This window comes from Salmo salar, chromosome 21 (assembly GCF_965601325.2).
Source record: "Salmo salar chromosome 21, fSalSal1, whole genome shotgun sequence".
NCBI classification, from domain to species: domain Eukaryota; kingdom Metazoa; phylum Chordata; class Actinopteri; order Salmoniformes; family Salmonidae; genus Salmo; species Salmo salar.
This window is the reverse complement of record NC_138311.1, coordinates 41,763,204-41,785,894: the sequence shown is the minus strand read 5'-3', so window position 1 is coordinate 41,785,894 and position 22,691 is coordinate 41,763,204. Positions and strand designations below refer to the sequence as shown.

The 22,691-nt window shown below is 44.7% G+C and overlaps 1 protein-coding gene across 6 annotated transcripts in view; it reads left to right on the top strand.

Moving 5' to 3' along the window:
• The window catches only part of LOC106582350 (semaphorin-5B), a 318,841-nt gene that overhangs the window by 230,523 nt on the left and 65,627 nt on the right, over window positions 1-22,691 (top strand). For all 6 annotated transcript variants that reach the window (XM_014165381.3, XM_014165380.3, XM_014165378.3 and 3 more), the window contains 2 exons: window positions 3,072-3,285; window positions 10,858-11,143. In XM_014165381.3, the coding sequence (XP_014020856.1) occupies window positions 3,072-3,285; window positions 10,858-11,143 (500 nt within the window). The remainder of the gene's footprint in view (window positions 1-3,071; window positions 3,286-10,857; window positions 11,144-22,691) is intronic.

Here is a 22,691-nt window from a genome sequence, read left to right as displayed (position 1 = left end):
ATTTCATGACTCAACTTTTAAGAAAAGTCATCAGTGCTAAAGTTGATAGACCACCTTTAAATGAACCTCCATACAAATGAATTAACTACATATTGCATTTAAGTTATTTACATGAAGGGCATCTGCACTTGAAAGTACTTAAAACATCATATCAGGTGTTAAAAAAGGACATCTTACAAGTGTCATGGAAAATGTCACATATACTGTTCTTCCACAAACTGAAATCATCACTGGAGATATACTGTTCTTCCACATTCTAAAAATTAAAACGGCAATAAAAAAAGTATTTTTTGAAATAACAAAAAAATATCAATTGTTGTTGGAAGATATGAGTATGGTGAATTATTTGTCAACCATAAAACACCTAATGTGGTACACACAATTAATAATATAAAAATAACTGATTATCTTAAAATGGAAAAATTGTCACATATATGGTTCTTCGTCTGTAGGATTCATATGTGGCAGGGTCTACAGACAATCACGGATTACAAAAAGAAAACCAGCCCCGTCGCTGACATGAACGTCTCGCTCCCAGACATATTAAACAACTTCTTTGCGTGCTTTGAGGACAATACAGTGCCACCGACACGGCCCGCTACCAAAGACTGTGGGCTCTCCTTCCCTGTGGCCAACGTGAGTAAAACATTTAAACGTGTTAACCTCTTACATCTAGACGTTCCGCTAGCGGAACACCTGCTCCAATATCCAATGATAGGCGTGGCGCGAATTACAAATTCCTCAAAAATCCAAAAACTTCAATTTTTCAAACATATGACTATTTTACACCATTTTAAAGACAAGACTCTCCTTTATCTAACCACACTGTCCGATTTCAAAAAGGCTTTACAGCGAAAGCAAAACATTAGATTATGTCAGCAGAGTACCCAGACAGAAATAATCAGACACCCATTTTTCAAGCTAGCATATAATGTCACAAAAACCAAAACCACAGCTAAATGCAGCACTAACCTTTGATGATCTTCATCAGATGACACTCCTAGGACATTATGTTATACAATACATGCATGTTTTGTTCAATCAAGTTCATATTTATATCAAAAAACAGCTTTTTACATTAGCATGTGACGTTCAGAACTAGCATTCCCACCGAACACTTCCGGTGAATTTCCTAAATTACTCACGATAAACGTTCACAAAAAACATAACAATTATTTTAAGAATTATAGATACAGAACTCCTTTATGCAATCGCGGTGTCCGATTTTAAAATAGCTTTTCGGTGAAAGCACATTTTGCAATATTCTGAGTAGATAGCCCGGCCATCATGGCTAGCTATTTTGACACCCACCAAGTTTGGTACTAACCAAACTCAGATTTACTATAAGAAAAATTGGATTACCTTTGCTGTTCTTCGTCAGAATGCACTCCCAGGACTTCTACTTCAATAACAAATGTTGGTTTGGTTCCAAATAATCCATAGTTATGTCCAAATAGCGGCGTTTTGTTCGTGCTTTCAAGACACTATCCGAAGGGTAAAGAAGGGTGACGCCCCCGGCGCGTTTCGTGACAAAAATATTCAAAATATTCCATTACCGTACTTCGAAGCATTTCAAACGCTGTTTAAAATAAATTTTTATGCGATTTTTCTCGTAAAAAAGCGATAATATTCCGACCGGGAAACCCTGTTTTTGTTCAAAGACGAAAAAATAAAAACATGGTGTCGGCTCGTGCACGCGCCCCCAGTCTCATTGTTCTCAGATCGACCACTATCCAAATGCGCTACTGTTTTTCAGCCATGGCCTGCAAAGTCATCATTCAACGTTCTGGCGCCTTCTGAGAGCCTATGGGAGCGTTAGAAAATGTCACGTTATGCCAGAGATCCCCTGTTTTGGATAGAGACGATCAAGAAGGCCAAGAAATAGTCAGAGTGGGCGCTTCCTGTTTGGAATCTTCTCAGGTTTTGGCCTGCCAAATAAGTTCTGTTATACTCACAGACACCATTCAAACAGTTTTAGAAACTTTGGAGTGTTTTCTATCCAAAGCTAATAATTATATGCATATTCTAGTTTCTGGGCAGGAGTAATAGTCAGATTAAATCACGTTTTTTATCCGGCCGTGAAAATACTGCCCCCTATCCCTAACAAGTTAACCCTCGCAAGGCTGCCGGCCCAGACGGTATCCCTAGCCGCGTCCTCAGAGCATGCGCAAACCAGCTGCCTGGTGTGTTTACGGACATATTCAATCAATCCCTATCCCAGTCTGCTATCCCCACATGCTTCAAGATGTCCACCGTTGTTCCTGTTGCCAGGAATGCTAAGGTCATCATGAAGTGCTTTGAGAGACTAGCCAAGGATTATATCACCTCCACCATTCCATCCCCTTTCGTGTGTATAAGGTAGTCGTTGTGAATTTGTTAGATTATCTGTTAGATATTACTGCACTGTTGGAACTAGAAGCACAAGCATTTTGCTACACTCGCATTAACATCCACTAACCATGTGTATGTGATCAATAAAATTTGATTTGATGTAAACTTAACATGAACGCACAGGAATGACATTTACACTCACGGGTGGCCAATAAGCACTAGCTGAAAGGCACACCCTTAATAAGCCACTGCTCCTGAAAATAACCGAAGGATTACATTCAAAAAGACCCAGCTGCTAGGTCAACCTAGCATGACAGTAAAAAATACCCATCTGATGGTTAACTTAACCCATGTTTGTGTAATCCAAATGACCCTACTGGCTGGGTCAAAATAACCCAACTTGTTCTGTCCACTATTTAACCAGCGCTGGGTTACCAAATAACCCATATTGGTTTGTTTTTAGAGCATCATTTTTTTAGAGTGTGGAATAAAGGAGTGGGTGAAGGAAGTGGGGGATGAAGGGAAGAGAGGGATAGAGTGATAACTGGCAGGAATAGGGGTGGGGGATGTTAGAGAGTGAATGGTGAAGGGAGGCATTCAGATAAGGTCGTCTCCAGCTACATGACTGGAATGTAAACATCAAACAGCCATATGGTCTGTGAGAAGATAGTGTGTTGTTTCTATCATTTTCTTGCTCTCACACTCTATATCTCTCTCTCCCCTCCCTCCCCCTCACTCAGGTGGGGAACATGTCCAGCGTGTTGGATCGTGTGAACGGCGTGGCACGGTGTCCGTATGACCCTCGCCATAACTCCACGGCGGTGGTGACGGAGAGTGGTGAGCTGTTCGCCGCCACTGTCATAGACTTTTCGGGTCGCGACCCCGTCATCTACCGGAGCCTAGGAGGCATGCCACCCCTCCGGACTGCCCAGTACAACTCCAAGTGGCTCAACGGTAAATAACAGTTACATAAACCTCGCTGTGTGTGTGCATTTGTAGTGTGTGTGTGTGTGTTGACACTGCCCACTATGTGTTTGTATTAGTTAATTTGGTAAAGTCAATTAAAGTGGATTGCATAGGAGCTAAGATCTTTGTTAGAGGCCCAGTGCTTCCTGATTGTTAATGGCTTGGTGCAGTCTGTTATCAACCATGTTTCAGGCTATCAACCATGTTTCTCAGGGACACCATTTCTACTATTTCCTAGTATCCAATTAAAAAAACATGGTAATTTGACCCCCCCACAAAATAAAGTATGCGATTTGAGTGTAATCCACCTAGGTACGGTATTGTGGACAGTATGAGCTGGTAGTGGCTGGTACTATAGAAAAGCTAAGTTAGATAAACCTCCATCATCAGCCCCAAAAGTCCTAGCTAGGTGTCTGTAATCTTTCTTTTGCTGACACCAGGACTTTTTACTGAATGCACCTCACAAATACATCCTGACTCCAGCAGAAAAAAGACAAACCTTTCCGAAACTGTGATTATTATCTGCAGTAATTCAAACACAGCAACCATACTTAGTTCTAGGCTCCATAGAGTAGGAGGCGAAAAGAGGAGGAGAAAATAGGAGGGAGAAGAAAGGGGGAGAAAGGAAGGGTGAGGGGGTGGAGGTGTGCACTAGAGCCCTGCACGGGCATGAATTTTAAGCTCAAGCCCTGCAAATGCCCACAACGTTCAGGCCTTAACCTACCCAGACCCGATTGCTTCTGCCAAATTTGGGCTTTAACATATTGGGCTTTACAATCATTTACAAAAATCGATTTAAAATTACCGGAAAAAAAATGATAAGCAACAAGTAAGGGTCTTTCAAAAGCCCGAAATCAGAAATAACTTCCTCTGTTTGTAAACCCATTAGCTCCCTGTGTGCAGCTCGCTCAGCTCGCTCTGAGTCTGTGAGTGTCCATGGCGACGGCTCCACTTGGACTGCTCTGCTCAATGAAGAGACTTGAGAGAGCAGTTAGCTGTTAGCTACTTTTCATCACTATAAACTCTGACAAAACTCAAGGAACATGATTATTTTCTGTGAAATAATCTCTCCTGTCTTATATTTAACGAGGTTGAAGCACTTCTGACATCATGTTATGATCTTAGTCAGATATGACTGTACTGTGCCGCAGAGCACGAGCAAATGGCTCAGCTTCAAATTGTTAGTGATCAATGTAGTGATACCTGAGCCCTGCCCGTAGCTTAGTTATTTATGAAAAAACAGGCCCTACCCAGCCCTAACCCGGTGTGTTGTGGCCCGTCTGGTTCTGGTCGGGTAGTAGAGCTCTAGTTTAAACTACAGGGGTAGACCAGAAGAGAGGCGAAGAAGGCAGAGAGACTCAGGAGTCAATATATGGTATAAGAAGGAGAAGAAAGGGGGAGAAAGAGAGGAGAGGAAGGGTGAGGCTACAGTAGTGAGCCAATCAGAGGAGACTCAGTAGGGAGAGATGGAAGAAGCAAGAGCAGGAGAGGAAGAGGGAGAAGGAGGCCAGGCTACAGTAGTACAGCAGGCCAGGCAGAGGAGAGAAGAGGAGATAAACTCAGTAGTATGTGAGCTGAGCGGAGCTGGAGTAAGGCAAGGAGCAGAGCAAGGAGGAGAGCATGGAGCAGAGCATGGAGCAGAGCAAGGAGCAGAGCATGGAGCAGAGCATGGAGCAGAGCAAGGAGCAGAGCATGGTACAGAGCATGGTACAGAGCATGGTGCAGAGCATAGAGCAGAGCAAGGAGCAGAGCATGGAGCAGAGCATGGAGCAGAGCATGGAGCAGAGCAAGGTGCAGAGCAAGGTGCAGAGCATGGAGCAGAGCAAGGAGCAGAGCATGGAGCAGAGCATGGAGCAGAGCATGGAGCAGAGCATGGAGCAGAGCAAGGAGCAGAGCATGGAGCAGAGCATGGAGCAGAGCATGGAGCAGCGCATGAAGCAGAGCATGGAGCAGAGCAAGGAGCAGAGCATGGAGCAGGGCATGGAGCAGAGCATGGAGCAGCGCATGCTCAGTTTGACTGGAGCACGGAGCGAGTTTCCCAAAGACTGGAACATCGGCCTTCTTGCCTGCTACAAGTTTGCTCCATTACCGTTCCATGTAGTGCTCACTTCATGGGCTCAGGGCGTTCCTGGCCCAACATGCACTTGTAGTCTACTTGCGTGCTGCTATAGCCCTTTGCTTCAGCTACTGTCATGGATTTGGCTAAATATTTTCAGAAAAGACCTAGTAAAACTTACAGGTGACTTGAGATGAGGAGGACCAAGAGCAAGAGAGGGAGTGCGGTGAAGTAGTGTGTCCACAACTAAAGAAACATTGTGAAATCTAAAAAGACAAGTATCCCGAATGCATGATGTTGTACTTACTATGTGCACATGCTAACAGTAAGGAACGAAATGGGTATTTATAAACAAAAAATCTGAATTCTTAAAATTTTGTTCATTTTTGTTCTATTATCTATACAAAAGGTTATCATGGATTTTGGCCCAATGGGCCTGGCATATTACCTCTTTCCATTTTGAAAGGGTTATTTTGTTTATAAACCTTTAGGCCTACCTATCAAAGAAAACAAAAACAACTCCGCATCCCTGCCCAGCCTGGCAAGAGTGGCCCGAAGGGTGTTTAGCATCTCCAGTGGCCCTGCAAGCACGGTGAGGGTATTCTCTGCTGCTGCCCTCATCGCATGATCCTGAAGCCACAAACTCTGGCCAAACTCGTGTTTCCAAAAATGTATTCAAAGGCACTGAGCCTAATAAGGCATTTTTCATTTCATTTGTATTTAATTCCAAGTAAGTCACAGCCTATATGTGCAATTTATAAACTATAATGATTTAACACAACAAAATGTTTAAATTCTGAGTGCTTAATGTCCCTGCCAGCCTAGCAAATGCTTCACAATGTATTTCTTTGTAGGCTATAACCTTGAAATAATTGAAATAATATAGCCTAAATAATTTATAATTAATTCACTTAGACTCCCTGTCTGACTCCTGACCTATTTATAGTGTTTATATGGTGTTTAATATGACATGAATCCTATTTGAAATGATGAGCGCTTCTTACAGTCACCTTTTCATGTTGTTTATTAAATTACTTTTCATTCAAATCATATGGTTTGGTTGCAATACTTCAAAACCAAATGGTAGGTCCAGGTAGTCACAAAATAGATGGGTGTTGGTTAAATTGTGATTTTAATGAATGGAGCGAATTTGGAGCGGCAGTTTTTTTCCCTGTGAGAGAGGAGCTTTTTTAGCGTGAGTGGTTGGAAAGGACATGGAGCGACTGATCATGAGCGTTGAGCGGGATTTCAGACCGCTCAACTCCACTCACATGCTCTGTTCAGTAGGGAGAGACAGAGGAAGAAAAGGGCTGAGAGGAAAGGTAGGGGGCAGAAATATACAGGCCAGGCAGAGGAGAGGAGATAGACTCAGGAGGCAGTGAGTGGTATAATTATTCCCCGTGGCAGGGAGAGGGTGAAATTACAGCACGCTGCATGCTTCATACCACGCAGGGCTGTGTGTGTGGGTGTGTGTGGGAGGGGGGGGCTTTACCACAGGAGGGGGCGAGTGAGAGAGCAAGAGAGGGAGGAAGGAAGGAGAGGAGTGGAGCGGCGAAGAGAGTGCTTTGCTCATCAGCATAATCACAGCTGGTTGCAGATAGACAGACAGACAGACACCCCACTGTTGGCACCACCTTGCCTTTCCATTCCCTCAGCCCTTCTGAAATACACACATCCTCTTGGGGCAAAGCCCACTTTGCTGTACAGACTCTCCTTCCAGAGTCTAGAGCTGGTTCGGGCAGGATCAGAGGATACGGAGTGAGAATTCAAATCTAATTTCTAGTCATGAGCCTAGGCAACACACACAGGCAGGCAATAATCTCTCTCTCTCTCTCTCCCTTCTCCTCCTCCTCCTCCTCCCCATGTTCAGTCACGTGGCTGTGTGTGAGTTCCACCCCCCGCAGGCCTCAATCAGTCTGTGTGGAGATTGAACAATCTGTTTACTTTCGGCAGGGAAGTGGAAAAATGCTATTTGTTGGATTGACTCCCACAAATGACACGCAGCCTAAACATGGAGTATTAGCTCATTCATATGCCACCTCTGACAGCCACAGGGCTGTGTGTGTGTGTGTGTGTGTGTGTGTGTGTGTGTGTGTGTGTGTGTGTGTGTGTGTGTGTGTGTGTGTGTGTGTGTGTGTGTGTGTGTGTGTGTGTGTGTGTGTGTGTGTGTGTGTGTGTGTGTGTGTGTGTGTGTGTGAGAGAGAGAGACAGCCGTGGGGAAGCAGCAGTTAATCTACGCTAATGCCTGTTTCCATAGCTTCTCTTTCCGTGGTAATTATCTAGGACCCGACAGGAGGTCTGGTGATACAGTACACAAACATACACAAACACACACACACACAAACCCATCATGTACATGGCTGTTAACTGAACTGGAAAACCTAGTCCTCCATTACAAAGTTCCATGCAGAGCAGGTGAGGGATGTGATGGTAGATTTGTCATGATAGTTTTTCAGAAATGGATTACAGGTTTTTACATGGATAACATTACATGTGATTATTCACGGGCAAAGCTATGAGTTCTTACATTGTCTCTTCTCCCATTAAGCTTAGACTAAGGATAATGATGGAACAGTTTGATATAGCAAACTATAGGATAAGAATAATGGGACAGTGGATGAATATTCAGCTGACAAGGGAATGTAAATTGTCAGACTCCAGCCACCCAAGTCACAGTCCGTTCTCTCTGCTACCACACGGCAAGCTGTACCGGAGCACCAAGTCTGTGACCAAAATGCTCCTGAACAGTTTCTACCCCAAAGCAATAAGACTGCTGAACAGTTAATTAAACGGCTACCCAGACTTACTGACTTACTGCTTTTCACCCCCTATCCACGTAGTACTTCAAATCAATCACCTAACCAAACCTACATTCACAGACTACCTCAATCAGTCACCTAACCAAACCTATATTCACATAGTACTTCAATCAATCACCTAACCAAACCTACATTCACATACTACCTCAATCAGTCACCTAACCAAACCTATATTCACATAGTACCTCAATCAATCACCTAACCAAACCTACATTCACATAGTACTTCAATCAATCACCTAACCAAACCTATATTCACATACTACCTCAATCAGTCACCTAACCAAACCTACATTCACATAGTACTTCAATCAATCACCTAACCAAACCTATATTCACATACTACTTCAATCAATCACCTAACCAAACCTACATTCACGTAGTACTTCAATCAATCACCTAACCAAACCTATATTCACATACTACCTCAATCAGTCACCTAACCAAACCTACATTCACATAGTACTTCAATCAATCACCTAACCAAACCTACATTCACATAGTACTTCAATCAATCACCTAACCAAACCTACATTCACATTGTACTTCAATCAATCACCTAACCAAACCTACATTCACATGGTACTTCAATCAATCACCTAACCAAACCTACATTCACATACTACCTCAATCAATCACCTAACCAAACCTACATTCACATAGTACTTCAATCAATCACCTAACCAAACCTACATGTACATATTACCTCAATCAATCATCCTAACTACCTCGTATCCCAGTACACTGAATCGGTACCAGTACTCCTTGTATATGGCCTGTATATAGACTTGTTACTGTTATTTTATTGTGATATTTTATTGTGTTACTATTTTATTTGATCTATTTGTAAATGTTCTTACTTTTTAACTACATTGTTGAGAAAGGGCTCGTAAGTAAGCATTTCACAGTAAAGTCCACACTTGTTGTATTTGGTGCATATGGCCAATAAAATTTTATTTGAGATTTTACCTAACATTGTGCTAGTTGGTAATCCAGTCAGTCTCAACCATTTCACCCGTTCCTATTGGCTGTGGCCAGTCACTACCTACAGTTGGTTTTTATCAGTGTTCTGAAATGGAATTACGAGTCCTGTTATTGCTCCTGATGTCGTTTCCATTCCTGCCGGTCGCTTGCATTCTCCTATAATCTCATTCGCTTAAACGGTAGTGCTGGCCCCTGGGGCATTTACCGTCATGGCTGTTTGCAGGTTAGTATCTCCACTCTCCACTCTCCACTCTGCTCTGAATCCACGCAGTGAGTTCATGTGTTTCTGTGTGCCTGTTTGTGCCTGTTTGTGTGTGTGTGGTGTGTGTGTGTGTGTGTGTGTGTGTGTGTGTGTGTGTGTGTGTGTGTGTGTGTGTGTGTGTGTGTGTGAAATCACTGAGAATGTACGGTCCCAGAGAGAACCATATTTTGTTGTTTTCACCAGCTCACTGCCTCTCTAGTCATAAGTAATTCTACGTTATAACTCTACCGGAGAGGACGATCCTACCTGTTATCACACCTGGCTTCAAATAGTACTCCAAATCTTTCACATGCTTTTGCTTGAGCCTGCCTGAAGGTTTTGAACCCAGGTGTGCTGCTAATGTGTTCTGTTGTGGAGTCAAGACTAAACAGTGCCTTTGTTTATAGAAACCGTAACAAGGTTTGAGCGTCCATGTTGCCATATGGTGTTTCTGACCACCAAGTCAAAGTGGAAGGAATGATGAAGTCATGGTCTCTATTGATTTATTTCCCCCCGTGGAGTGCGTTAGACTCATGTCTTTACCATGTATATCCAGATTGATCAACTGTCCTGCTATTTACAGAGGGAGGAATGAATGAATTGTACATTTTACAGGTTGGCTATTACTAATGAATGTACAGTATGTCTCACAGGATGAGTAATATCTTTATTATCAACATGACTGTACACGTTTATTCATCAGTATTGGCTACCAGTATAGTCTACCATGACATTGAGAAACATCACCTGTGGCTTCATGGAGTCTAATGCTCTCTCTGACTTTGTCTCCCTTTCCCTCTCTGCTTTGTCTCTTCCCTGTCCTCTCCTCCTCTTCCACTCCTCTCTTCCTGTCCTCTCCTCCTCTTCCACTCCTCTCTTCCTGTCCTCTCCTCCTCTTTCACTCCTCTCTTCCTGTCCTCCCCTTATCTTCCACTCCTCTCTTCCTGTCCTCTCCTCCTCTTCCACTCCTCTCTTCTTGTATTCTCTTCCTCTTCCACTCCTCTCTTCCTGTCTTCTTCTCTCCTCTTCCACTCCTCTCTTCCTGTCTTCTCTCCTCTTCCACTCCTCTCCTCTCCTCTTCCACTCCTCTCTTCCTGTCCTCTCCTCCTCTTCCACTCCTCTCTTCCTGTCCTCTCCTCTCCTCTTCCACTCCTCTCTTCCTGTACTCTACTCTCCGCTTCCACTCCTCTCTTCCTGTCTTCTTCTCTCCTCTTCCACTCCTCTCTTCCTGTCCTCTCCTCTCCTCTTCCACTCCTCTCTTCCTGTACTCTACTCTCCGCTTCCACTCCTCTCTTCCTGTACTCTACTCTCCGCTTCCACTCCTCTCTTCCTGTACTCTTCTCTCCTCTTCCACTCCTCTCTTCCTGTATTCTTCTCTCCTCTTCCACTCCCCTCTTCCTGCCCTCTACTCTCCTCTTCCACTCCTCTCTTCCTGTCCTCTCCTCCTCTTCTCTTCTTCAGAACCCCATTTCATCTCAGCGTACGATGTGGGTCTCTTCACCTTTTTCTTTCTGCGTGAGAACGCTGTGGAACACGACTGTGGGAAGACTGTCTACTCCCGGGTGGCCCGGGTCTGTAAGAACGACATCGGGGGACGGTTTCTACTGGAGGACACCTGGACCACCTTCATGAAGGCCAGGCTGAACTGCTCGCGCTCAGGAGAGATCCCCTTCTACTATAACGAGCTGCAGAGCACCTTCTATCTGCCAGAACAAGACCTCATCTATGGGATATTCACCACCAACGTGTGAGTGATGAGTGATAGTCTTCCTAGGCAAGACACAAACACACACTCAGGTAAACACATATACACAGCAAATTCACCAGTGTTAAAAAACAAACAAAATGAACACTGAAAGTGTTAAATCAACACTGAAAGTGTTGAGTCTGTGGACCCATGTAGACAATGGAACAGTGTTAAATGAACACACTCATTAGTTTATTACCTTTTTCAAATATTTCCCAGAATGCCTTGCTTTCGAGAGTTACCACCCATGACTATATTTGTTAGTGACAGAGACATGATTGTTGCATTCATCCATTTTCAGTCCTATGGACTTCACCAACTACCAGGAGGCAGTAGGCTACTTTCTATCACTGTACCAGTACAGGACAGAGAAGGAGCGAGTACTTTCCAACTATCCCTCCCACTTTCCCATCCTTTGTCTCAGTCGCTGTCTGTCTCTCAGTCCCCCAGTTCCTCCCTAAAACTCTTCCCCCCGTAGGGGGATATGGTAATGCAATCACAGGAAACACTGTCTCCATCTGTCTGTGTTAAATTGAACATGGTCAAACAACTCCCAGGAGTTTGAACTGTAAAACAGAACAGAGGGAGCGAGAGGGAGAGGAGAGAGAGAGGCAGGGGGGAGAGGAGAAGCAGGGGAGGGAGAGAGAGAGGGAGATATGTGCTGTTTTCCATCTGCCTTTTCTGGAGATCTGCTCTTTTAAATAGGTAATTCAGTAGCAGACTGGGTTTGCGTTCATTCTCTCGTCAGAGTAGTGATCTTAAGACCCCAGAGCTGAGGTGTTTTATTAACTGTAGACCTTACTGGTCTCCCTCCCTCCCTCCGTCAGGGCTGCTGAGTGGGGCTTCGCTGTTTCTCCCATTGAAATGGGGCTCACTGGCTAATGATAATAATCCAGGTGATTTCTCTGCTTTACACATTCCATTCCAATGGCTTTCTCCATATGTAGTAAACTTTCTGAATGAGCAGCTGGATGCTGCTGCAGGTGTGTATCATATAAGAAGCTGATTGGCTTCTGATTTGACATGTCTCCTGGGTAACCTGGTAACCATGGTGTCCTGGCGTGGTGTAATGTCTGTGTGCAGCCATCTGAAGCGTGACCCATATTTTTGGCTGATTTTCCATATGTTTTCCTTGTAAGTGTACTTCTTTCATCACCTCAATATAATAATGTCAAATGCACCTTGAAATGAGCTATAAATTCCGTGGAGCATATTGGATATGCCTAGAATAAGATGTACCTATAGGGTCAGTCAGATCATTCTTTTTTACAGTAAGAAAAGTATTATTTTACCCAAAAAACTATTTCCAGGCAGCTTGTTTATACCATGGACACACAACAGTAACCTTTTGTACTGTATTGCAACATTACTGCTGCTGTTTTATTGCTACCTGACTGTCTCCTGAAAGTGACTGTTTCAGAACATAGCACTATAGCTCACGTATTGCATTGTAATACAGTAAAAAATTGTTACGGATAATCCTAGCCGTAGTTCAATTTCTGCTCCTTCCCTGCCTGCCGTACGGTAAAGGGGATTCTGAGTGTGCTTTTTGTTTTTTGTTCGATGCAGCTATTCACTGAGGTTGAAACACATTGGTGTGTGTTAGAGGCATTACTACAGACCCGGGTTCATTCCCGGGCTGTGCCACAACCAGCCGTAGCCGGGAGTCCCATGGGATGGCGCACAATTGGCCCAGCGTCGTCCTGGTTAGGGGAGGGTTTGGCCAGGGGCTTTACTTGGCTCATCGCGCCCTAGCAACTCCTTGTGGCAGGCCGTGCACCTGCAGGCTGACCCCGGTCGCTAGTTAAATGGTGTTTCCGCCGACATATTGGTGCGGGTGGCTTCCGGCTTAAGTGGGAGGGTGTTAAGGAAAACCCAGATGTTTTTGACTTAGTTATAGTGAAACATGTCAATTCTGGTCTTCATTTTGACAGTTCATTGCAAAAGTGATATGCACTGAGTGAACAAAACATTAGGAACACCTTGACATAGCCTGACAAGGTGAATCCAGGTGAAAACTATGATCCCTTATTGATGTCACCTGTTAAATCCACTTCAAATAGTGTAGATGAAGGGGAGGAGACAGGTTAAAGAAGGATTTTTAAGCCTTGAGACAATTGAGATATGGATTGTGTATGTGAGCCGATTGGCAAGACAAAAGATTTTAGTGCCTTTGAACAGGGTATGGTAGTAGGTGCCAGGTGCACCGGTTTGTGTCAAGAACTGCAACGCTGCTAGGTTTTTCACGCTTAGCAGTTTCCTGTGTGTCTCAAGAATAGTCCACCTCCCAAAGGACATCCAGCTAACTTGACACAACTGTGGGAAGCATTGGAGTCAATGTGGGCCAGCATCCCTGTGGAATGCTTTAGACACCTTGTGCCCCGATGGATTGAGGCTGTTCTGAGGGCAAAAGGGGATAAACTCAATATTAGGAAGGTGTTCTTAATGTTTGGTATACTTTTTACCCCTAGCGGTCCAACTCCACCATTGAAATTGTGATGTAGAGGCACCTTGAGAAGGTTCCTCTGTCATCTCAAGGAAGGGGTTCAGAATGAAGTACACTCCCTTCTAGATGTGCTGGGTGGTACCACCTCAAGGAAGAGGTTCAGTATGAAGTACACTCCCTTCTAGATGTGCTGGGTGGTACCACCTCAAGGAAGGGGTTCAGTATGAAGTACACTCCCTTCTAGATGTGCTGGGTGGTACCACCTCAAGGAAGAGGTTCAGTATGAAGTACACTCCCTTCTAGATGTGCTGGGTGGTACCACCTCAAGGAAGGGGTTCAGTATGAAGTACTCTCCCTTCTAGATGTGCTGGGTGGTACCACCTCAAGGAAGAGGTTCAGTATGAAGTACACTCCCTTCTAGATGTGCTGGGTGGTACCACCTCAAGGAAGGGGTTCGTTATGAAGTACACTCCCTTCTAGATGTGCTGGGTGGTACCACCTCAAGGAAGAGGTTCAGTATGAAGTACTCTCCCTTCTAGATGTGCTGGGTGGTACCACCTCAAGGAAGAGGTTCAGTATGAAGTACACTCCCTTCTAGATGTGCTGGGTGGTACCACCGCAAGGAAGGGGTTCGTTATGAAGTACACTCCCTTCTAGATGTGCTGGGTAGTACCACCTCAAGGAAGAGGTTCAGTATGAAGTACACTCCCTTCTAGATGTGCTGGGTGGTACCACCTCAAGGAAGAGGTTCAGTATGAAGTACACTCCCTTCTAGATGTGCTGGGTGGTACCACCTCAAGGAAGGGGTTCGTTATGAAGTACACTCCCTTCTAGATGTGCTGGGTGGTACCACCTCAAGGAAGGGGTTCGTTATGAAGTACACTCCCTTCTAGATGAGCTGGGTGGTACCACCTCAAGGAAGAGGTTCAGTATGAAGTACACTCCCTTCTAGATGTGCTGGGTGGTACCACCTCAAGGAAGGGGTTCAGTATGAAGTACACTCCCTTCTAGATGTGCTGGGTGGTACCACCTCAAGGAAGAGGTTCAGTATGAAGTACACTCCCTTCTAGATGTGCTGGGTGGTACCACCTCAAGGAAGCGGTTCAGTATGAAGTACACTCCCTTCTAGATGTGCTGGGTGGTACCACCTCAAGGAAGGGGTTCAGTATGAAGTACACTCCCTTCTAGATGTGCTGGGTGGTACCACCTCAAGGAAGAGGTTCGTTATGAAGTACACTCCCTTCTAGATGTGCTGGGTGGTACCACCTCAAGGAAGCGGTTCGTTATGAAGTACACTCCCTTCTAGATGTGCTGGGTGGTACCACCTCAAGGAAGAGGTTCAGTATGAAGTACACTCCCTTCTAGATGTGCTGGGTGGTACCACCTCAAGGAAGAGGTTCGTTATGAAGTACACTCCCTTCTAGATGTGCTGGGTGGTACCACCTCAAGGAAGAGGTTCGTTATGAAGTACACTCCCTTCTAGATGTGCTGGGTGGTACCACCTCAAGGCTCACTATAAAAGCAGGTGACAGCGTGCTTTATTTGGCAATGGCCTTGGTAAGTGGAGTGTAATAATACATTATGCATGATGCTTCCTTGACTAAATTCAAAAGGCAGTTAGGCACATTTCCGCATATGACTTAATTCAACGTTTTTGCTTACCGTTTCACAGACATCTATATCTTTATGAAGAAAACTAAATATAGGCTATGAGGATTATATGTTTATATTCGTAGCTACATCCATCATAACAAGAAATAGATGACAATGGTGGTCATGTCAAGTCATTGTATTTTTCCCCAACTGCTATGACTAATTGGTGGTGCAGTATGCTAAGACAGTTGGCTCATATTTGTGAGTTCTAATACCAAATTGGGCAAATATTTATATATATATTTTCAAATCCTTTATTTAAATTATTTATCCCCTGCCACACACTTCTAATTCTGAAAAATGAAAGTATACCTGTGAGAGGGGTCACCCTGGTAGTAGTTGTAGGTTTTTATTCAGTACCCAAGACCAATGTGTGAGTTAATTTGACCATTGGAAAAATAACTACTGTGTAAATTCTGCAATGTGAGTTGGATTGAATTGATCCCCTAATCTTAATTTTCAAGGTGATGATAGCGTTTTTCTTCTCAACACAATACCGCAATAAATATGTCCACATTTCAACAACAAAAAATGTGCGCCCCTGTGGGGGATTAGAATTTAAACCGCAAGTGGCAATAGATGTCAGGAACTCTGCGTTTTACCACTGTGAGCTAACTGTCCCCCAAAATGAATATTTATGAGCAATTCCCCCCACAACTTAAAGTATAGTGTAGAGAATCATTGTACCACCTAAACCGCTGTGAAATATATATTTATATTTTCAGCTGTTTGAAGCTGGTGTACAAAACCGAAAGTAAAAGATGCAAAAACAAAACTTAAGAAAGGGAAGCATATAAATAATGCACATAGAACAGATCTACAGCTTCTTATACTTGCTTTCAATGAGAATGACAGATCTATAACTTACATTTCTATGTGCATTTGGTCAAGTCGCCCAAAAAGTTACAAATTGCTGCTTTATTGCGTCCCAAATCACACCTTTTTTTTCTATATAGTGTACGACTTGTATGTGTGTGCACTACATGGGGAATAGTGTACCATATGGAATGCACACTTCATGTATTTTTACTGTGTATTTTTTCAACTGAGGTGATGTGCACAGACTGCATTATCTCCGTATACCCTGCTAAGACTGGAGCCTGCCAAAGATAGGCAGAGCACATCTCTTGCTGTATTCTGTGTGTGTGTGTGTGTGTGTGTGTGTGTGTGTGTGTGTGTGTGTGTGTGTGTGTGTGTGTGTGTGTGTGTGCGTACGTGCATGCGTATATGCATGCCTTCATTAGCAAGTGTGTGTGTGTGTGTTGGAATGTATTTTGGGATGCAAATGTCTCTATGGCACACATACAGTGCAGTATATATGGGCCATCTGGTGTGATGATGAGTACCATCCATGCTAGTCTCCTCTTTATGATTCATCATCATAGAAGCCTTCACCACTCATATGCACTGAACTGCAGTAAGCAGGTGCAGCGGCAGGCACTTCATGTGTCCCAAATGGCTTCCTGTTCCTTTAATAGCACACTACTGACCAGGGCCCACAGGGGTTTGCCATTCGGGACAAAGCCTGTGTCACTAAGCTGCACTGAGCATGTACAGAAAGGGGACACACTCCAGTGGGCATTGTTGAAGTCACCATTTCTGGTTGGGCTCATTGAGACTCAGGGGGGCTTTTACGCCCATAACACGTTGCAGCCATAGGGTACAGTGACACAACAGAAAGTGCAGTGTCATCCTGTCCGACTGACTGGCTGGTGTGGTTGAGGACATCAGCCTTTTACTCCCATAAACACTGGCCATATGGGAACACCAGCCAGCCATATGGGAACACCCGCCAGCCATATGGGAACACCCGCCAGCCATAGGGGACCACCAGCCAGCCATTACTGAACACCAGCCAGCCATAGGGGAACATCAGCCAGCCATAAGGGAACATCAGCCAGCCATAAGGGAACATCAGCCAGCCATAAGGAAACACCAGCCAGCCATTACTGAACACCAGCCAGCCATAGGAGAACACCAGCCAGCCATAGGAGAACACCAGCCAGCCATAGGGGAACATCAGCCAGCCATAGGGGAACACCAGCCAGCCATAAGGGAACACCAGCCAGACATAAGGGAACACCAGCCAGACATAAGGGAACAGTACAGTGTCAACCTGTCTGACCGGCTGGCTGGTTTAGGTGAGAACATGAAGGGCACTCCAGATTATATATTTTTCTGTCCTCCCTGGGCTACGTCCCAAATGGCACCTCCACTATGCTGATGATTGTCCCTTTTGTGAAAGGAGTAGAAGAAATAAAATCTAAATCTGCCTCGGTTGGGCTCATCCTCCCCAAGCACTGCTTTCTACCCTCCCCTCTTCCCTTCATCCGGTCACCCCTCTCTTTCTCCCTCTCTGGTCCCCTCCATATTAAGACATAAATACGGAGTGAACTGAGTGTGATTAAGAGGTTCTGTTTTAATACCAGAGGGACTAAGGGAACAGGCCAGGCAAAAGAGAGGGGGGAGAGAGGGAGAGAGAGAGAGAGAGAGAGAGAGTGAGAGGGGGAGAGAGAAGAGAGAGGGGGAGAGAGAAAGCGAGAGTTTGTGTTTTTATAAAACCTTTTTTTTATACTTAATTATTAACACAAATAATGGCACACTGTGCCTTTTCAGAAATTAAACAACAAATATGTCATTCCTAATTAAAAATGAATTAAATTAAATTAAAAAACAGATATATACGTTCAACTTATTTCATCAACAAACAATAGTTTCCCCTCCTCCACAAAACATACCGCTCCTTCATAAGCCCACTTCTCCTCAAGCAATGGGAGGTATTTTACAGCCGAGAAGAACTCTTGTTCTCGCTTTGACTAATCCTTTAAAAACACATTTTACATCCTGCCCATATGCCATGTCTATTTTATGTTTCCTACTCAGAACAATGGACATCTAAGCTTGTCCCAAAATAAAATGGAACAGTTGACATTTTCTTTTCTGTTGCTAACTATATTGAAACCCCAAAATCAGAACAGTGTTATTGAAAATCTCCCCTACAGCTGTAAACAATAGGCTTTATGCTCTCACACTCCATAAAACAATGAAACATTGTATCTCTTATGTTACAAATAGCACATCCATCTCCAACATCTGAGTTAATAACAGATACAAAAGCATTAACTGCAATGATGCCATGCAAAACCCTCCATTGCCCTTTTGTAACGGTGGCTTGTACAATTCTCTCCATGTTGGCTTTACCTTGTCACCAATGCCCAGTTTTACCCTCCAAGGAGTGTATTTTCTATTCTTCAATTTATCTTTATTCAAAACCTTGACACACCTCCTTTATATATATATATAAAGTCTTTCCCATTCACCACATCCAAACCCACCTTTTCCAACTCTCTCAAATCCAGTAATAACACCTTTCTTTCTGACTCTGGGATATTGGGTGTAATCCCTAGTCTTGAAATGGGTTGTTTTCATCTTGTACCCTATTCTTGTGATTATTAAGCATAAACCACTTTTTTACTGACAGAGCCTTACTGCAGCTTCCCAGCAGTTGTCCGACAATCCTTTCTGACCTCACCCCCAAATGTTCAGCCACCCGTCCTCCATCCATTAAGGTGTGCTCAGCCATGTCCATGAACTGTTTTAGGGGGATGATTTTGTCCTTCACCAGAATCTTGGACAAATGTGGAACAGCTGCAGTTGTACAATCCAGTCTTGCCCCGTACACCAGAGGTTCCTCCAGCAGCCAATGCACTGACTCCGCTGGAGTTCGTCTGGACCTTCCTTATGCTCCAAACCCTAAGAAGGCCTCTGTAAAATGGAGGTACTCCCTCCCTAGAAATCTGGCTACTATCAACCAGAAATAAAGCCTTCTTTAAACTTCATCCCCCAACCTGCTGTAATACAAGACCTGCCACCGCTCTCCAAACCACATTTTTTGGTCCCTAAAGCAACCTTTGAATAAACTGAAACCAATAAAACCTATCTAACCTGGCCAGAGAGATTGTGTTCTCTCTCAAATGGGCCCATGTGTACTGTCTCGTGCCTCCATGTTGGCTCCGCCTAATATCACGTTCATGTGTTACAATAAGGTTTTTTTAAAAAGCCCTTGAGGCCATATGAGGTTCTTTGTGGTTTCTATCGAAATCACTGACTGTGCAGTTAAAGTTCCCAGCAAGAAATACATAATAATCTTCAGTGTTACATTTCTCAATGGTATTTGGATAGCCACACCCCCACTTTTTGAGCTTTTATGACTACACACCACCGAACAACCCGACGCAGCAGGAATCTTTACACAATGCCGGCAAATACGTTTTTCAAACCCCAACCATCCGCGAGTGGCCACTGCAACTGGCCCCACACACTGGTTGCACACTGGAGAAAAAACACCTAAACTATCACACCACCCTTATATGTGCTTAGTGACATTTAGACAAAGATAACCTTAAAACAACTAAACTAATCAATATATATATACACATACTGAAAACACACCGAAACCCAACAGAGTGGAAAAAAAATTGGTTGCTCTCACAATCGCTCCTGCTTCGCGGCTCACTGCCAGCATGCATACCGACGAGAGAGAGAAAAAGAGTGAGAGAGAGAGAGAGAGAGAGAGAGATGTAAACAGTATACCACATTGTGAATGGACTGTGTGTGAAAGAAAGGAAGGTGAGGTTTTAAAATAGACTAAATCTTTATTAACAAACTAGATGTTAACAGTAACCAACAGTGCCCATATCCCCCACTGTGCTTGGGCAGAGGTTTATAGAGTAAAGCAGAGCTTTCTGTCTAAGCTGCACAAGTGTGACTTTATTTGTAAGAGCTTTGGTCAAAACATAACTCTTGGCTGCAGACTACAGGCCTTGGGAGACCACTGTGTCAGGGAGGGGGTGTGTCTGTCTCTGTGGTTGTGTCTGCAGACCCAGGGAAACGACTGTGTCAGGGAAGCACGGAGGGGGTGTGTCTAGCTTTGTGGCTGCAGCCTGATATTTGGTTATTGCAGCTGGTTTCCTCAGTTTGGGTTTGATTACTGTCCACTCACGGCAGAAAGCACACTGACTAATCACAGTGCAGTAGTGTCAGACTCACTGATCACGGTGCAGAATCCTAGACTCACTGATGACGGTGCAGAATCCTAGACTCACTGACCACGGTGCAGAATCCTAGACTCACTGATCACGGTGCAGAATCCTAGACTCACTGACCACGGTGCAGAATCCTAGACTCACTGACCACGGTGCAGAATCCTAGACTCACTGACCACGGTGCAGAATCCAAGACTCACTGACCACGGTGCAGAATCCTAGACTCACTGACCACGGTGCAGAATCCTAGACTCACTGACCACGGTGCAGAATCCTAGACTCACTGACCACGGTGCAGAATCCTAGACTCACTGACCACGGTGCAGAATCCTAGACTCACTGACCACGGTGCAGAATCCTAGACTCACTGACCACGGTGCAGAATCCTAGACTCACTGACCACGGTGCAGAATCCAAGACTCACTGACCACGGTGCAGAATCCTAGACTCACTGACCACGGTGCAGAAGTCTCAGACTCACTGACCACGGTGCAGAAGTCTCAGACTCACTGACCACGGTGCAGAATCCTAGACTCACTGACCACGGTGCAGAATTCTAGACTCACTGACCACGGTGCAGAAGTCTCAGACTCACTGACCACGGTGCAGAAGTCTCAGACTCACTGACCACGGTGCAGAATCCTAGACTCACTGACCACGGTGCAGAAGTCTCAGACTCACTGACCACGGTGCAGAATCCTAGACTCACTGACCACGGTGCAGAATCCTAGACTCACTGCAGAAACACTTAGCTGAAACAGGGCAAACAAGCTGCTGTTAGTCTGCAGGCTGACACACACATACACACACTCTCTCTCTCTCTCTGCAGTAGCTGCTGTTCATTCTGCTGCAGGCTGTTTTTACTCCTCATAGTATAGTCAATCAGCCACCTGTTTCCCATCTCCTTTGTTTGTATTGAGCTCATTTTGTGGCATCGCCACCCCCACGGAACTGACAGTGTTATTGTATTTGACTCATTTTGTGGCATCGCCACCCCCACGGAACTGACAGTGTTATTGTATTTGACTCATTTTGTGGCATCGCTCGCCCCCACGGAACTGACAGTGTTATTGTATTTGACTCATTTTGTGGCATCGCCACCCCCCAGGGTACTACTGACAGTGTTAATGTATTTCTACAGAGCTTAATCGGACCTCCACGATGGTTGCTAGATACACTTATATAAGGACAATACACTTACATAAGGACAATACACTTATATAAGGACAATGCACTTACATAAGGCATGAATGGAATATAACGTACAAACTGTACTCTGCAAGAACAGAACGTAGCAAAACCATAACCGATATATAAACTTATATAAAAAGAACATAACAGGAGAGTTACTCTATAGGGCCCTATTGTATCGTAGTCCCCACCATCTCCGTGCTACAGTACACCAGCCCAGCTATGAGTGTGCTGGCATCCGTACAAAGGAGAGCACAGAGTTTATTGTACAGTAAAGTCTGTTCAGTGTAGAGCACTACTGACACACACACACACACACACACACACACACACACACACACACACACACGCACACTCACACGCTCACTCACACGCTCACACACACAGAGCGGAGCAGAAGTATCTATCCAGAAGAGGATATAAAGTAAGGAAGGCAGTTTAGAAACTCATTACCCAGACAGAATACTATGGTCCTGAGGAGAAGAGCACAGGATCGCTGGGATAACAATGTTACAGCCAAACACTGCCCTGGTTAACTGGGTTTATTCACCTTATACTGGGATTGGGGAGGATGTTTGTTTGTGTGTCTGTGTGTGTGTTTGCATCCTAATTCACTCATGCCGATTGTGAAGCACAGACACAGCCTCCAGCAGAAGTGGATGGTGTGTTAAATGCATCTGTAAAAGATGAGACTTTCAGACAGATGTAGTGATGTGAACACAATGAATTAATTTGACCTCTCAGTTAGAGATATATATGGGCAACACTAACTTCTCTCTTCACTGAGTTTTGTAACACTGTCTCTTTCTCTCCCTCACTCTCTCCCTCACTCACCCCCTCCCCCTCTTCATCTCCCTCTTTCCCTCTCCCTCTTTCCCTCTCCCCCCTCTTTCCCTCTCCCTCTTTCCCTCTCCCCCCTCTCTCTCCTCCCCCTTTCTCTCTCTCCCCCTCTCCATCTCCCCCTCTCCTCCCCCTTTCTCTCTCCCCCTCTCTCTCTCATTCTCTCTCCCCCTCTCTCTCTCATTCTCGCTCTCTCCCCCTCTCTCTCTCATTCTCGCTCTCTCCCCCTCTCTCTCTCACTCTCTCCCTCCCCCTCTCTCTCTCGCTCTCTCCCTCCCCATTTCTCGCTCTCTCCCTTCCCCCTCTCTTTCTCTCTCTCTCCCTTCCCCCTCTCTTTCTCTCTCTCTCCCCCACCTCTCTCTCTCTCTCTCTC